Below are 18,420 nucleotides of genomic sequence, written 5' to 3' on the forward strand. Positions count from 1 at the left end.
CGTTCACTTCTTTAATGACAATTGCGTGGCGAATTTTCGGATGATTTCATTGGCTAACTTTGGGGACATAATTATAAACATGAAAGAAGTACATGTTATTTATTACATAAGAACTTGTGGCGGATATTTTCTGCTTGAAATAATAAAGAGACTCAAAAATATCAGATGTCCCTCTCGGCCGACATTTGATTTTTCTTCAATAGATAATTTCGTTACATAATACGAAATTACAAAATTATTTAAAGATGGTATTTTAATCAATATATTAGCACTTAAAATGACCAACACCTCGAACAGTAGAGAAGACAACATGTATTTTAGGGACGTCCTGTCCCTTCCAGGGTCGAGTATGTTTTATAAAATTTCATATACACTGCAATATTTGGATATACACTGCTCTCTCCCACTATGAAGTCATCATAGGACTATGGAGGCAATTGCTTCTGACATGAGTGCAACTGCTCTATCCCACTCGTGTAGAACAAGCCTTAATACAATTCCTTGTTGTGTTGAGAAGTATATATATGAGATGTTTCGTAAGAGGAATAAATATAAGTTTTTAATAATATTCTTTGAAAAAAAAGAAATTCAGAATATTTAAAATTGCTGATTTATATCAAAACTCAATTTTGATCAATATATTTAATTGTATCATAAAACTTTTTAAAGATTGTAGAGAACTGCCATATTTTTATTTTTAGCTCATCTGAGCCGAAGGCTTAAGTGAGCTTTTCTGATCAAAATTTGTCCGTCGTCTGTCATCGTCGTTGTTGTCGTCGTTGTTGTCGTCGTTGTAAACTTTTCACATTTTCATCTTCTTCTCAAGAACCACTGCATGGGCCAATTTCAACCAAACTTGCTACAAAGTATCCTTGGGTAAAGGGGATTCAAGTTTGTTCAAATGAAGGGCCACGCCCTTTTCCAAGGGGAGATAATTATGAATTAGAGAAAAATGAATGGCATTGTTAAAAAATCTTCTTTTTAAGAAACACTGGGCCAGGAAAGATGAAACTCATGTGGAACCATCCTCAGGTAGTGTAGATTCAAGTTTGTTCAAATCATGACCCCCGGGGCTAGGGTGGGGCCAAAATGGCCGACCAAAGTTTTAAGTAGGAATATATAGGAAAAATCTTTAAAAATCTTCTTCTCAAGAACCACTGGGCCAGGAAAGATGAAACTCATGTGGAATCATTCTCAGGTTGTGTAGATTCAAATTTGTTCAAATCATGACCCCCGGGGCTAGGGTGGGGCCAATATGGCGGACCCAAGTTTTACATAGGAATATATAGGAAAAATCTTTAAAAATCTTCTTCTCAAGAACCATTGGGCCAGGAAAGATGAAACTCATGTGGAACCATCCTCAGGTAGTGTAGATTCAAGTTTGTTCAAATCATGACCCCCGGGGCTAGGGTGGGGCCAAAATGGCCGACCCAAGTTTTAAGTAGGAATATATAGGAAAAATCTTTAAAAATCTTCTTCTCAAGAACCACTGGGCCAGGAAAGATGAAACTCATGTGGAATCATTCTCAGGTTGTGTAGATTCAAATTTGTTCAAATCATGACCCCCGGGGCTAGGGTGGGGCCAATATGGCGGACCCAAGTTTTACATAGGAATATATAGGAAAAATCTTTAAAAATCTTCTTCTCAAGAACCATTGGGCCAGGAAAGATGAAACTCATGTGGAACCATCCTCAGGTAGTGTAGATTCAAGTTTGTTCAAATCATGACCCCCGGGGCTAGGGTGGGGCCAAAATGGCCGACCCAAGTTTTACATAGGAATATATAGGAAAAATCTTTAAAAATCTTCTTCTCAAGAACCACTGGGCCAGGAAAGCTGAAACTCATGTGAAATCATCCTCAGGTAGTGAAAATTCAAGTTTGTTCAAATCATGACCTCCAAGGCTGGGGTGGGGCCAAAATGGCCTACCGAAGTTTTACATAGGGATATATAGGGAAACCTTTTAAAATCTTCTTTTTCAAGTACTTCAAAGCCATGATTAGTTATATTTATATGGAATCATCCTCAGGTAGTGTAGATGCTAGTTTGTTCAAATCATGACCCTCTGGGGGGTTATAATTCAAGCCCTCCCCCCCTCCCCTCAGTAAACTCAGTTCCCAGATCTTATCTAATTTGGCATTTTCCTAGCTGATGTGCTCAGGTGAGCGCTGTGGCCCCTGGGCCTCTTGTTTTAGTATCATGCATATTTGTACAAAGAACAATAACTCTTCACACTTGGGTAATAACATTCAGAAAGAGAAAATTTCTTCAACTAGTATATCTATTTCAAGAATGATTTCAGCTATTAAAAAATAAATAGAAAAACTAAAAATAAAATCATAGAAAAGCATTCTGGAGTAATAATCGTTATAAAAGCATTCTCATTTTTCATCATAGTGTTAAATATTATTGATTATCAGGGGCGTAGCCAGGGTACTTTTGATGTGGACGCCTGAAAAGGGGGGGGGGCACCTTAAGGCCCCCAAAAGCTCCCCGGAAACCGGTGAATTTCCGACGATTTCGATGTGCATATTTGGCCCTTGTGATAACATTTTTCTTGCACTTTTTCAGTTTGTTACGCAGCCGGATTTGAGGTCTGTTCTTTCCATGTAAAAAATGCGGACAGTTACTAAATAAAGAGAATGGATATGTCCAATAGCTTCGTTTGACGAAAGCAACTTAAATTTTAGACTTTTGAAGCTCGAAAAAATACGTATAGTTAACATACGACAGTTGGTTAGAGTAGTTGACTGGTTTAGACAGACTGCGTAATTGACTGATAGTCAAGCTTACATTAATATTAAAAATATATCTCTAAAGATTGAAAATAGCAAAGACAGAAGAATTCTTTTCTTGCACAATACCTATGTACATTTAAATTGAATGTTTGTAAATATTCACATATTCTGGTATCTAGCTTTTTGCAACAATTAAAAAAACTTGTCAGGTAGTGGTACGGATGTCAATACTTGAGAGGACTTATTTTTTAAGGGTAAACTGAATTTCACCAATTTTCGTTTTTTGATGTTCATATATAAAGCTGAATTATGATGTTTGAAGTCTCGCACGATTCGAATCCAATATTAGGTAATTTATTTTTGGAAGGGGGGGGGGGGATATCGTTACAGAAGTTAAGCATACCGGTTGGAAGTTAGTTTCCAGTAATAAAAATTGAAATTCTTGGCATTAAATAAAATTATCGCTTGTTTTAAGAGAACCGATTTGGGTTCTTTAGTGTTAAATCTACAATAGAGAAACTCTTTCGGAATGTAATTACACTTGGAAAAAAAACACCTCAGCAAATATTCGATACTTAACCAAAATCTGGGAAAATCCTTTGATTTCAGTGAGGTTTATACTCTCGTATTTTCCCCTAACACTGATTCTGTTGATTTTCTCTTTCTTTTCCTTCTATCTTTTTTCTTTTTCATTTTTTTTTTTTTGAAAAATGATGTGGACGTTTGTGAGTACAAACGTACGCCTGGCTACGCGCCTGATTATGTCAGAGGGTTTCAATAACGTTGATCGATGACGTCACAACTGCGTCCAAACAAAAATTAAGAGAATGTGATGACGGCGCAACTTTATCCAGATAACTGTGTTTGAGAGGGAAATACTTTATAAATTGTTTGTGATTTATTAGAGAAAAGGAGCATTGATCAGGAGTACTGATTTTAAAGCCGTATGTTTTTCTTATAACTGAGGACAAGAACTGAAGAAGCCGCGTCCTTATGTAAGTAAGGATTTCCTTTGATTTTTGAAAAAAAAAAATCAAAGAATGCAAATATAAGTAATAAACAACGATTATTCAGTGAACATGGCATTATGAATAACAATAGCTCTGCTGGCATATTTTCCATGATGCGCTAGCGCTCATCATGGAATATACCAGCAGAGCAATTGCTATTCATAACGCCGTGTTCACTAAATAACGTTGTTTATTTCTTAATTAAACACATGTATCTGTAGATATAAGAGAATTCATTCAAATATATCAACTTTTGAAAATTGATTGTGTGGTAGAACAATACTATCGCTAACAGTTTTTCAAGGACATTTGCAAGGAGGTAAAATAAAAAAAAAATATACCGAATTTAAGCCTAAATTATCATGAATAAAATACAGAATCATGCTTAATCTTATAAAGGATCATATTAATTTTATTGAGCTTAGAAGTTTAATCAAAACTTTTTCAAAAAATTATATTAAAAGTCAAGCACAAAATATATGTCTCAGGCCTGAAAGATAGACAGTTTGTGATAAGTTTATCAAAGACTACCTTTACGTTAAAAAAGCCTAGTAAAAATTAAGATCAAATTCTCATAGTTCTCTTATAAATTTTAAGGAGACGACTGAAAAAAGATTGCTCTGCGTTGCTAGGGGACACTAATGATAGTCGACGGCGTATTCGTTGGATGTCGTATTTTGATAATGTTTCACTGAAGTCTCAGTATTTATGGACAGTAAGCAATGAAGGAATATTCCCGTGCCAGCATCTTATTCCATACATGAATACTCAGTATACAAAACCTTATTTTTTGCGGTCAGTTCATCACGTTTCCCAGTGGGATGCAAACTCGTGACGTAATGATCAACTTAGTTCGTCACCTTAGATCATTTGTAAAACGAGGTCTTCTGGACAACAACTGTGCCATGCGGAGGCGACGGGGCATTATACTTTTTGCAATTGGTAATACAACTTAAACAACCTGAAAAAATCTTATTCATGCATGTCCGTATATTGAATCATTAAACAAAAATGTCATACAATGTATCATAATTTGGTTTGAATTTACAAAGAAGGTTTAGACAATTTATGAAAGAAATCAAACTTCTAACCTGCAATCATTAATGCTGCATTTCGTTTGGTATATATTGTCTTAAATTTTGTAGGTCTACACACCATAATGTATCTGTTTATACTTATATTGCAGAGGGATAGAACACTTGTGACCAGTGTAAGCATATTTGTAAATCCAAGTATCGTACATGCATCATCCGAAAATACCCACTCTCCTTTAAATATCGTCAGAATGGTCACAGGCATATTTACAACGGACACCATAAGATCCGCAGAGGCGAGTGTCAAAAGAAAAGAATTAGTCACGGTACGCAGATCTTTATTCCGTATAACTATTATCCACATGCAGGTGTTTCCAACTATAGCTGTAAAACAAATCATTGTGAGAATAATTCCTTCCGAGACGAGTTCAGCTGTTGAAAATGTAAGAACACTTTCATTTGATTCTTCATTTAAAACAGTTTTATTTCCAAATTTGCTCCCATTTCTCTCTGTTATGTTTAAGGCCCATCCGAACGGGCCTAACAAATAGGTGAGCATCATGACAAAACGCATACCACCATGGCACCAAGTCGCCAGTTTTTTAACGGTTAATTTGAGCTTAGCTTCCTTTAAAATGATGCATGGCTATCTGAAACAAATAAAGCAGGAAGCCTTCCCGTACTTACACTGCACGGGTTGAATAACTGTGGTCTTCATTAGGAAAATGGCTCGACTCATAACCTTTTATTGAACATCAATTGATTGTTCATTTAGGGTCCTTAATTATGACAATTCTCATCGACTGTATGATGGTTTAATTGTACTAGAATCCAGGTCGAGTAAAAGTTGATTAAAATTGCTAAAGGACAAGGCGTGTTGTGTGTTTGTCACTTTCAATGAAAAGGTTATTATTGTAAAGTGGATTATTTGCCAAAAGCCCTATAATCCTAGAAAGTGGACATTTAACGTTTATTGACATGTAATCGTCAAGATACACAAGGTAACCATTATACTACGCACATTTATCCATGCACTTAAGTTGCGGTAATTTGAAAGTACTATAGATCAATGTCTTTAATTTTGGTGCGTCTTTTCCTTAAATTTATATTGCATTCAAAGATCTGTATTTTTTTCTTAAGTACTGCTTTCCCGAAACAGAAATTTTAAATGTTAAAATATATTGATGTTCAATATAAATAATAATAATAATAAAAAAAAAACATTTAAGAGAATAATATACAAATTTATACGAAGACTTTTATTATTGAGACATTGCACATACATGTACGTTTGACAAACACTAATAATTAATAAAATCAAAAAAACATTTTACAAATATTTTATTTCTTTATTCCAATGGTATAGGCCTATAAATGTGTCAATTTTAGGAGTACTCAGAGCAGTCACGAAATCAGATAGTAAAAAAAACAATCACCAATGTTTAAAACCATGGTAAGAACGACAATTTAATTTATGTACTTATAGTGTATATTTTTTTTTACATTTATTAGAATTTGATAAGAAATACGGATACCAATAAAAGAATTTTAAGCACTGTAAAAAATCTGATTACTTTAAAGTGGATTTGACGTCAAGGCGACGCAGCGAGCACACCTAAAATTTTGTGCAGCGCTACGGAAAACTCTTCCAGACTGAATGACCTTCTACATGTACAACGTATTTGACAGGAAAAAAAAACATTTCTAATGGTTTATTTTTCATCGGTACATTTTTTCCTACAAATGAATCAAGCAGAGTAGAGACAAAAGCTCCGGACTACCATCAATTATTGCCTGACGTCACGGCGTCAGGCTGTATAAGGATTGATAATTGCGTGATCCGAAACTAATAGATCATACCCAGAGAGCTAGATTTTGTGCAAGCTGATTTACATCGGAAATCTTTTACCTGCATTTTAAAAGAAACTTTTTTCGGGGAAACAATGATTTTACTGATGCAAAATAATGCAGTATTTACTTTGTTCACTCTGTTTGCATGAAACAGATTATTCCATGTGATTTACCGTTTCAATGTGTCCGTGTATCTTTTTTTCTGCATTTCTATACTACTGGATCAGTCCATTTATGTTCTACAAAAGGGGTGAATCGCTCTTTTCGCGCCAAATGTCACGAGTAAGCATCTTCGCGCCTTTTCTTGGATTGTTCTATTGTATGAATGGGGGTGCTAATTCCATGGAATTAAATAAAGTTTGTTATTGTAACCTCCATCTTCTTATGATTCAGAAATTCTATCTACAAATTATATCTTATTCCTTAAAACAACATATGAATCGTATGTATCAGAATATGGACATGCAAAACAAAAGAAATTATTTCTCTTATTTGTTTTCCCTCTGTTGGTTTATTCCATATTTTATTGGACTAGTCCAATCACCACAAACGCTCGACGCAGTTCAACCAGGTTCCAGACGATTTGAAAAAAGAAATTACTTGTGCGAAATCTTGGATTTCTTTTCCACAAAGGCCTAAATGTTGGTTTTACCTATTTCGTTCTCAAAAAAAAAAAAGATCAACGAACATAAACTACTACTGTTTACTTCATTGGAGAAAATGCTTTCCTACAACATATGTATTTAATTATATTCATTCTCTAAAATGTTCACAATGAATGATTTGACAAAAGATTTCAGAATAGGTGTAGCTTTGAATATAGATCCAGGGGTAGATTAATCTACTTGCAGAAAAGTCAATCTCATCATCTAGGGTCTTTTCGTCAGAGGTCGAAAAACAAACTCGAATGTATCGACATCATCGGATGTTAAAAATTTATACATTTCCTGTTCATAGTAAAAACGGAGTTAGAAGTCCCTTCTTTAGTATATTTTAGATAATATCATGACATTGAATAAAGTTAACTCCATATTCCACAGAAAATAGGTCTACACACATCATCCATGCTTTTATTTCAAAGTTTGTGAAAGGGGGGGGGTGTCATGGCGTATAAATTAACGATACATTTGTGGCCTCCTTCCCTAGATAAGGCCCAATGAGTGGGACCGAGGAGTTGCGATTGGCAGAAAACCCACAGACATTAACCATTCTGTTAACAACTCTTCAGAATGCAGCAAAAGCATCGTTCTTTTACAAGTTAAATAATTAAATATTTTTACAAGGTTCTCAAATAAAAAGACATATTTCAAACACAAAAAAGTATTGCTCAAAAGTTTTATCACTTTTCTTACAGATATTGATTGATTACGTCAGGCAAGCTTTTTGAAAAGCTGTTACTTGTTTACATACTAAATAACAACACACGTTGCATAAGTCGGTACAGCACTGCATGATGTTAAGTCAACCTGCACATGACACATATTTTACACTAGGGTACATTGAAGCAACAACACGCATTTGAAATCGTTTGAAAAGCTTGAATTTTGGCCGAATGTTATATGTGGTAACAACGAAAGAAGAGGAAACGCTTCCCCATCGTTTCAACTTAACGATGCTGCTATGTAAAGGAGAAAGTCCGAAAACTGTCCATTCTGTGAGAGAAAGAACTGTTCGAGGCCCGAAGGGCCGAGAATAGTTTTTTCTCTCACAGAATGGACAGTTTGAGGACTTTATCCTACTTAAAACATTTTCTCTTTTGTTAACTTAATATACTGTCCCAGGTGATGGTTATGTATTTACTATGAGTACGTAATAACACATTATCAAGAGAGTGAGGGGAGAAAACAATAGGGTATTGTTTAACTTAATCGACAGTGCCAGGTAAATTTAGATTTAAATGATAGTTCCCTTGATTTCTGACCACTTCCCATGTAAAGCTTCATGAGTAAAGATGTCCTCATGGGATGAAGAAAGTAATACATATTTCTCCAAAATATTTCTACAAAAATCTCTGTAGGTATACAAATTCTGAAATTGGTATCCAAGTTTTGACAAAAAGTATTGCAAATCTTTGTTAAAATCAGGATTTAAGGGACAATATACGAGACAATCTCTGAGATCAACGGCGGCAACCCACTTGTATGAAGCTGAGATTAAGGAACAGCTAATAACAGAAAAATGGGCCACAAATCTACTATAGTTTGATCCTACAATTGAGTCAACAATGAATAACAGCAGAAAGTAAATGAAATAACTCATGGAAATATGGGAGATTCAGATGATGGCAAGTGTATTAAAAAGATGAAAATTTGTGATCCCTGTTTGTGATTCTGTGGTGCATCTAGTGAGATTATCATTTCATCGGGAAATACACCTTTCTCTTTCAAAATTTAAATTGCTGTTGGATATGTATTTCTAAACATTCATGGAATGGATTTACCACGTCCAGCATTCATTTACAAATGTTGTGAAGAGGATAAGAAGTATTGTTTATTAATAAACTAGGAAACTTCTGGATGTGCATGTTCTAAAATTATTATGCATCAGGAAATTACAAGTGTGTCTTTTTTCATTGGATTTTTTCTTTTCCAAAGACGATATACTGTTGATCATTTCATATATAGAATAAAATGTTTGATATTTATGTATGATTGTGTATTAAATTAAAAAAATTATTTGACTGTTTTCATTACTAATGAAGTTCAGAAAATATTTAGCATTTCATGTTTTTAGCATAATAGATTTGGATATTTAAAACCTGTACATTAAGGTACCTGTAACTGTACATTAAGTTGACAAAAAGCTGTCGATTAAGTCAAGAATTGAGAGTTTTTTTCAACTTAATGTACGGTTAAAGGTGACTTAATGTACAGGTTTTAAATATCCAAATCTATTATGCTATATAATGTACTAAAAACACAAAGGATTACATAACAAAAATGTTTTAAAGGTCAATAGCCATATTCGTGTTTATAATTTAATAAGAACTTATCTACCTAACATTTAAATAAGAAATTTTGAACATTTATTTCATTTGTTCTTTATTAAATGATTTTTCACGAATGTATCTCTGCCCTTTATTGAGTAAAAGTAAATGTCTCAATGATTTCCAAACAGCTCTCTTATATATGCATATCAGAGTCGTCTACTTGTGAAGCGAGTTTTAATGAAATGGAAATGCTTCCAATTCCTACTCATGAGGGTTGTTCAATAAATTATGTCCTCGATGCTCGGAAAGAAACAAAAACGCTTTTAAATGATCTGGATACTTTAAATATTCTCTTTTAATTAAAACACTTCTCCGTAACATTTTTATGTAATTTCTGATTGTTTTTAGAACACATTTTTAGTATGGCCCTTCGTATTCTGGAATATGGCAGATCCTATAATTTCCTGGACTAAGTTCTTCTGAAAGGTTTTTTTTCAAGTTAAGTCAAAGGGTAAAAGATCTGACAAATATTGTTGATGTTATAAAACATCAACTTTCTGTGTATCGCCAAAACTCCTTTACTCTTCAGGGTGTGTGGGTTTGGAGGCTGTCATGAAGAAATTTAATGTAGTGGATTCCTGCTTTTGATTCCTTCCTTTCAAAAACCTTTCGATCTGTTTTGCTAAAATTCTGCTTTCTAGACTTCCCCAGATATTAAACTGCATTTCCGAATAAGAATTGAACAACAACACAACTATTATTATTTAAGAAAATGGCATTTAAAACTGTGCTCTTGCAATTCTTTGCTCTTTCCAAACCTTTACTGTGTTTGACAAGTGCATCTTATTGTAAATTTGTTTTGAGGGTTTAAACAAGGGAATGAAGTTTCATTATCTGTTTGAATTTGGATAACTACACTTCTTGATTTTTTAAAATAATTTTTTGAATATTCTGACACACTGTCGTTTTCACTCATTTTTCAAAACATAGGGTGACAATTGAGTAATTTCTTTTACTGTCAAATGTTTCTTTAAATTAGTGTGAACTACCTCCAAGATGATGCCTATCAAATAAACTATGGGTCTCAAAGTCAACAAAAAATCAGCAGTGATAATATGTTGAATATTGGCAAACAGTACATTGGTGATTGTAAGTCCTTGTCGCCAAGGACGGTACCCATTTTTGATGTCCATTCTACCACGGTTATTGAAAAACTTCAAAGGAGCCGCCGGACATTATTCTCCAATAGACCACGAACGTCATCAAAAAGTTATCAGATCAGAAACACGTATCAAATCTGAACAATTCAAATGCATGTTTGGATGTAGAATGAAATACTTGATTAGACCGCATCGATGTGTCGTCTTTTGCAGTATAAACACTGTAAATTGCATCAAGTTGCTGATGAATGTCGGTTTTTATAGCTAAGCGGGGCTATTCCACGGACCTCCCTACACATTAAACAACGTGATTTTAACAGTAAAACAAGAACATGATTTTGTTTTTGTATATTCATTTTAACTGATCAATACATATAACGAACAAATTTGTAATTAAACAAGACTGTTTTTAATGCACGGAAAGCTCAAATATCTGCATTCCATATATAGGTAAGTCAACAAAATTTCTCTTTGGTGTTAAATAGAACAGCGTAATCGAGACATGGTGACCTAATTCGTTTCTCTATAGAGGAAACAATCGGCCGTATTAATCGTCCGTGGTAGAATAGAAATAAAGTCCTTGTTGTCGTGAATGATGCAGAATAACCTCCTCGGTCTCGAAATGTTGTTTGAAATATAAAAGCCTCGGCTAACGCCTCGGCTTTTATCTTTCAAACAACATTTCTCGACCTCGGAGGTTATTCTGCAACATTCACGAAAACGCGGACTTTATTTCTTAATTATATCATTTTTGTTCATTGATTTCCACCTGCTCATATGTCTATAAAACAAACATTGGTTGTTGTAAATTTCACATTTTTAGTGAATATTTCTTTTGGATTCTTAACAAGTTTTACAGCGACATTAATGAAGCGAGATAGGGTTTATTATTCACGGAAATGTGGCTAGGGAGTGACTAGCATGTGGAGACATGGTAAACAGAAAAGTTAAGTTGCGTTTTAGTTTTCACCACCTTATAATATCATTCTGTAGAAAAATACAATCGATCTCTCTTGAATTCATTCAAGTTAAAATTACAAAGTATTTTATATAATGATACAGTTTTCTGCTGCCATGAGTTAAAATTTCTATTTGGACAAATATTTTGCATGGGAACCGGTACTATATTTTTTTGGCGTCAGATTAGCAAATGAGGCACCATCATGATTTGGCCTACCAATCAGCTGAATGAGAATTGCATTATGGGTTACTACGAATACTACAGGAATTTTACGCTTAATTAATTCCTTTATTGTGCTATCGGTGAATACAATTGTCAGGTGGATTTCCTGGCCAACACACGTGATCATGAGTATAGTTATGTAAAAAAAGCATACGAGAAGCTGCTCGTTTTCCTTACCCTTGAAGTGCTGGTGTTCTGAACTTGACACTAACTACGTATACATTTTATTAAACATATTTGTTCTAGTTAACAGCAAATTAAAAACGCCCGTAATATCTTTCATAGTTTCTAATGTTTGCGTTCTGTTCATAAGAACATTTTTTTTTAATTTTGCACTCCATTGACATGATCATAGATTGACCTGAACCATGTGTTCGAAGTAACATGTAAACATGTATTTGGCGTAAACGCATTCAATCAACAATTGGTCAGTTGGTCAGTTAGAAATGATGATATATTATGTGCCATTGTTTATGCAATTATTACCGCATATAATGTATTGTATATCATATTCTACTTTAATCTGAGCCTGTACAAATCTTATGTATGAATATGTATGTACATATTTTGTATACCTATGAGATGTAATGTCCCTGCTTCAACTAACACACATTAAAAAAATCTCTGCCATGAGCTGCAATTTGAGAGAATGAGTATGTTTTTAATTATCTTTTTTGAACAACAAAGCTTCAATTCATTGTTTCAATAAAATTCCAGATGTTTGAGTGTACTTAAATATACGTTAGTTGTCTTCCTCTTAACTGACCCCTTTCTTGTCTCTTGACAATTTGAGTATTCCAATTAATACGTTTGGTCAGGGCAATCAAGGGTAATTGCTTATAACAACTATAGGTACTCAAGTTCACGTTCAGTTTATTCTCCCAAACCAAAATATTGGTACATGGGGTCGACATAACTCAACATAACAATCTAGACGTGATCGTCAATTAATAAAGGGAAAAAACAGAGACTCTAAACAGAGGCTCTAAAGAAATGAGAAGGGATATAAGTGACTGTGTAGATTGTAACGTAAAGTATGTTATCGATTTTCCATTTAATTTGATATATTCTTCTACGATTAGTCAGTTAGAGCAATTAGATATGATAGGACCCGGAAATGCTTTGCTTAAGAAATAAAAGGTGCAAATAATGAACAGAAATCGATCGAATGAATTTAAAAAAAAACAAATCCGTGAAGGTGCATCAAAACTGATTCATGGAAATTCCAGAGGCGGAACCAGGTGCCTAGAAGGAGCAAACATACCCAGCTGACCGATCAAAGACACACTGCAAAGTCAAATCTAGTATTAAATCAAAGGCCAAATGTTTAGTATAATTAAACAATTCAACCAAAATACGACCCATTATTATTATAATGGGTCGTATTATATTATTATATTATATTTTGCTAACAAAGTCATTATCACGACTTAAAAAAAAGTTTATAATCAAAGCTTCAGCTTGAGTGATATAAATACCATACGCAAGGTGTTGAGGAATATTACTACATAATTATAAATAAGTAATGTTAATTATTTAAAACCTTTATTCATCTTTTTTCTGAAACAATTTAGTTCTTTTAAATTTGCCTTTATCGTGGAAAGTCAGTAAAAAGTTGAAACTGAAATAAATAAAGACAGCTTGAATTTAAAAAAAAATAACCAAATTAAATCAAGAACGTTAAAAAATATAATGCAAATTTCAGCAATTTTGGTTGTTATCAAAGATCGTTCAATGTCATGTAATTATATGTTAATAAATTTCCTGAAATATTCTTTTTCTATAATTTTTAAAGTGTAACACGAATATGTACGGTGTTTTTTCTACTTTGACATTGTCGCCCAATCTTTTCGTACCATATTTTGTGACAATTGTTTTAAGCTTTAATGTGTACTAATTTTTGTGTGTACAATGTATTAACATTAATGCATTTTAAGTCATGGTATCATTCAAAGCTATTATACGAGGGTTGATCCAAAAGTTCGTGGAATTTTTTTCTAAAATTTTATCGTGATTTGATGAAAGCAAACAACAGGCATATTCATAATAAAGAGTCATTATGCAACATCACCACTTTCCAATTACCAATGAGGTCACACGAGCTTCCTGAAAATGGATAGTTTTGAAACCCGGGGGAGACTTAGACGTAACGTCAAGTTAGATATGTCACTTCACGTTATAGAAGCAACTCGCCCTAATGTCCAATTTGAATACGCAATTCTGCAAAATGCTGTCCTTTTCCATTTTTTCCTCAAGAAAAGCCTGGGTATCCTCTCGCACCAACTTATCTTCCTTTCTTACTCATATTTCAAAATACTACCCATATTTGCATATGATGTTCCAATTTCAATAGCAATGTCAAGAACAGTACGGCAGCCGACAACGTCCATTAACGCTTTAAATTTGTCTAAAGGGGGGGGGGGGGGTAAACACTTAAATCAGAGCCTCCAAAAAGCGGTCACACCTTTAATCAACGTACATGGAAGTTTTGTTTTCTTAAATTTCTTAAGCCACTAGAAAATTAGTAACTCAATGCATTTTTCCCAAGCATTTGTCAATAATGTACGCGTTTAAGATAGAGTGATTCCGGAATTTTCACAAAATTTATGACTTGACCGAAATTTGACGTTGTCTAACAACTTAAAGTTGAACAATTAATCATCAACTAATAAACTAAATAAATATCCAGTAAAATCAGTAAAACTCTCACACAAAGGTTTATAAAGATCGAACAATCGTAATAATGACATAATTTTCGTTTTATATACCACAAAGGGCGGTTTAATTCTCATATCACGTATTAAGAATTTATATGAAAAAAAAAACGCTTTAATGTCTCCCCCAACCGTTTCTATGGCAACTGCCATAGAGTTACTCTCAAAGATATTTAATCTTTTTTTTAAATTTAAAATATTCATCAAGTGTCTATATTTTCTTTTGCAATTTTCAACCAATTCCACTTAAAAATAAATAAAATATGAAGAAATTCCACGAACATTTGGATCAACCCTCGTACATGTATATAATGGATCTTAATTTAATTTTTCCATTGTGCTTAATATCTTTCAGGGAAATTAAACTGCCCATTTATAAATGAAAATGATGATCAGCAAGCGCCTAAGATAAAATCTTAAGTTATGCAAAATATTACATATTTAAAGACATTTCCTGATGAAAATAATTCTAAAAGATAATTCACTTAAATTACTAATGTTTGGTTGCCGCAACAACGTTTGGAACGAACAGTTTATTTTTAAAAATTACGAGGGTCATTCAAAAAGTTCTTTTGTTCTAACATTTTTATTTAACGTCATATTACATCCAAATTTGGTACACATATTTTAACAACAAATTCAAATATTTTGAGTAAAAAATTGGAATATATCTTCATATTTATAAAAGAATTTAGATCAGCAAAAATGGGGTCACGGAGCAATGCCAAATTGTGTAATTTACTAATTTTCACTTTATTGTATCCATAGCCATACTTCTTATAAATTGAGATGAAACAAATTAAAATTTACATGTTTAAATTAAGTCTAGTTAGTTTTACTTAAAATGCTATCTGATAATGTAATACATTGCTCTGTTTAAAAGATATCAGTTTCTAAACACATATGATTAAAAAAGGCAAAAAACCATGACGTTTGAGGACGGCACGGAGCAGTGAGTTGCAAAAACATTTTGCTTTGTATTCGGGAAACATCTTTAACAAGCTTAAAAAATCTATATTAACCAAGGAATGTATGAAAAAATAAGCCGTGTATTTGTATAAAATGGAAAATACAATTTTTGAGTGGTAGCGAGTTTGAATCGGACGATGAATGGTCTGCAGAGAAGCAGGTTATAGTTCAACACTTTGTCCAAAGAGTTCGTAATGTCATTAAACGTGATGTGCGCTTCACCCTTGCAGAACTAATAGAGTTATACGGTAAAGAATTTGAAAACACTGACAATCTAGTTAAAGCTATTTGTTTTGCAAAATTGTAAGCAAACAATGTGTTAAGTATTATGGATACGTTTTTATGAATTGAGAAGACGCTACAAACCGTGTGTGATATTAAAAATAAAAGTAATTATAAGAAACTTTCTCGATATTAATTTTGACGTTACAATGTTGGTTTACCGTGCTCCATGGTAAAAAAAAAAACATGTTGCTTAAAAAATTGGCTAACTTGAGTTCTATATAATCAAATGGAATGAAACTTCACACTTCGACAAAATAAAAGTTTTTATTTACGAAAATGTATAGATCTTTAATCTTGTAATAATAATATGACGATGATGAACATTGTCTACGTAATTTTTGAATGACCCTCGTATATATTGATAAGAACAAGATTCACAAATACATGTACATCTTGGGCGTAAGATTATTGATACCAAAAAGTTTTGAGATGAAATATGTGGAGATAATGAACATTATTCGAGCTCAAACGTCCATTTAACATCACAAAATAGGAGTATCTAGAGCAACCACGGACCTCGAAAACGTCAGAGATGAGATCAGGTGCCATTAAGCAGTGACCATCCCCTGCCGATCGGTCACACCGTGCACGTGTGGTCCTTGTCATGTTCTGGGCAGAAAAAATGAAGAAAAAACTCCGTGGACAATTCAGTGTGTAATTAGTGGCCTAACAATCTGTATGAAAAAATCATTCAACATTTGACTTATTAATGAACTGTATTTGCTGACAAAGTCATTGTATCGACCATGGAACATTGAAATTATGACATATATCGCTGTTTGTTTTGTCCACTTGCTAAAAATACATTTGAATACCAACGCGCCTGTGCGTGTCCTTGTGCGAAACGGAAGTGATATAATTTGAACAGGTATTATATGTCGAATACTGCCTTGATTTATAGATAGGCTCTTGGCAAGGGGATGCTCCGTGTTTCAGTGTCCTTGATATATATAATGACTCCTACGTAAGACGTGATAATACAGATGAGGTAGAGTCTCATGTTACATTTTAATAGCGAATCACGTGAAATGAATGTATATAATTACACAACACAGACTATAATAATGTTTGAGTGATGAAAAGGATTATTGTTTTTTCATCTGGCTTAATAATTTAAAATGTAAGTAAACTATTAACTGCATCTAAATCTAAATGTATCGTACTACGACTTATTTTGAGTAATTTTTCTAGGTTATAACTTAAATCATAAACTAGAGGTCCTGTGACAGAGCCCTAATTCTCTACAGGAGGTCGTTAAAAATTGTAAATGTAAATTTTAGCTTGATTTAAGATCTTGTTAAAAAGGACAGAATTTTGGTCAAAGTCTATTATATTCTCTTTGAAGGTTTACTCAATTGATATTGGTTGTTTTTACTATGTTGTTTGGGATATATGGGAAGGAAAATACCTCAGATTTCATCAGCAAATATAAACAGTACAACACTGTCTGTAAAGGAATGGGATATGAAGAAAAAAATTGCAAAGGAAAAGGTATATTGATTTTATTTTTGACGATAAAGAAATCTTTCTTTTAATACAATGTATAACACACAGTGACACGAAAACACAAGTATATTAGAAGATTGAATGGAAATCTTTTTGTGTACGATACTTTTTTTTAACTCTTTATCTAACCATATTTTCCTTTTTTATCATGACTAGCTTATTAATATTTAGTTGTGATGTCTTCTCTTATTATAATTTAAAGGGATCTCTCTATTTTCTAAAGGTGTTATCGCATTCAATGCACTTTTGACATCTGATCAGCAAAGACCGGCAAACAAGGCAGTTATCATTTTCAAAAAGGTAACATTAAACTCTGGAAATGCATATGATGCAACCACTGGAAAGTTTACAGCTCCTGTCGATGGAATATACTCGTTTACATGGACTATTGCAACAGATGCTGGAAAGTATTTAAGCACAGAAATCCTAATGAATGGTAAGCCTGTCAGTTACAACCACGTAAATGGCAGGAGTGGAAGTTCCAACTACGAAAGTGGATCAGCAACAGCTAATATAGAAATGAAAAAGAATGACCAAGTTTGGATTAGAGCGTATGAAGGCGGTGGGTACGCTAGATACACCTGGTCATCTTTCTCTGGCTTTCAGATATAAAACTGAAGATTTTACTGTTTAAACGGAAAATCTTTAGCAAAATAAACTCCTTAAATTTAGGTTTTGATATGTGTTTGTGGAAAATAAATAGAATTATTGCAAATACGACGGTCATTCAATAAATAATGCAAAATTTTTTCTAAAAATAAGACTCTTCGATTACGGGAGCATATAAAGTGTATATAGGTATGCAGGCAAGATCCCTGCATTATCACATACAGTCGTGCAACTGGTCTGCCAAAAGACAAAAATCTAGATCTAATATAAGTGAATCTTTATTTGATTTGCACTTACTGTCTTTATTATTTTTAATGCTGTCATGACTGTCTTCTTCAAGTGAACTTTAATCAGCTTGCTGATATACTTACTTGCTAGTAATTTTCAACCAAAGTACATGTTAAAAATGTATGTTAAATCAAATGTCACAAAT

General features: G+C 33.3%; 2 protein-coding genes across 2 annotated transcripts; one reads left to right on the forward strand and one right to left on the reverse strand.

Moving 5' to 3' along the window:
- Positions 1-4,833: 4,833 nt before the first annotated feature.
- On the reverse strand, positions 4,834-5,355 carry LOC134264122 (octopamine receptor beta-2R-like). Its single transcript, XM_062746418.1, has one exon. It carries the CDS (start codon positions 5,353-5,355, stop codon positions 4,834-4,836), a length of 522 nt encoding a protein of 173 aa, XP_062602402.1.
- Positions 5,356-16,720: 11,365 nt separating this feature from the next.
- LOC134264124 (complement C1q tumor necrosis factor-related protein 2-like) lies at positions 16,721-18,093 on the forward strand. The gene is made up of 3 exons (XM_062746419.1): positions 16,721-16,992; positions 17,218-17,363; positions 17,602-18,093. Coding segments are annotated over exons 1-3 (537 nt in total). The 5' UTR covers positions 16,721-16,990; the 3' UTR covers positions 17,991-18,093.
- The last annotated feature ends 327 nt before the right edge of the window (positions 18,094-18,420 follow it).

The sequence above is a fragment of the Saccostrea cucullata genome, unplaced genomic scaffold, assembly GCF_032062105.1.
Source record: "Saccostrea cucullata isolate Sc308-1 unplaced genomic scaffold, CSIRO_AGI_Scuc_v1 ctg3798, whole genome shotgun sequence".
Lineage (NCBI taxonomy): Eukaryota > Metazoa > Mollusca > Bivalvia > Ostreida > Ostreidae > Saccostrea > Saccostrea cuccullata.

Coding starts and splice junctions, on each gene's coding strand:
- LOC134264122 (XM_062746418.1), bottom strand. CDS start 5,355: ATGCGTTTTGTCATGATGCTCACCTATTTGTTAGGCCCGTTCGGATGG.
- LOC134264124 (XM_062746419.1), top strand. Junction 17,364..17,601: donor AAAAAATTGCAAAGGAAAAG/GTATATTGATTT, acceptor TATTTTCTAAAG/GTGTTATCGCATTCAATGCA.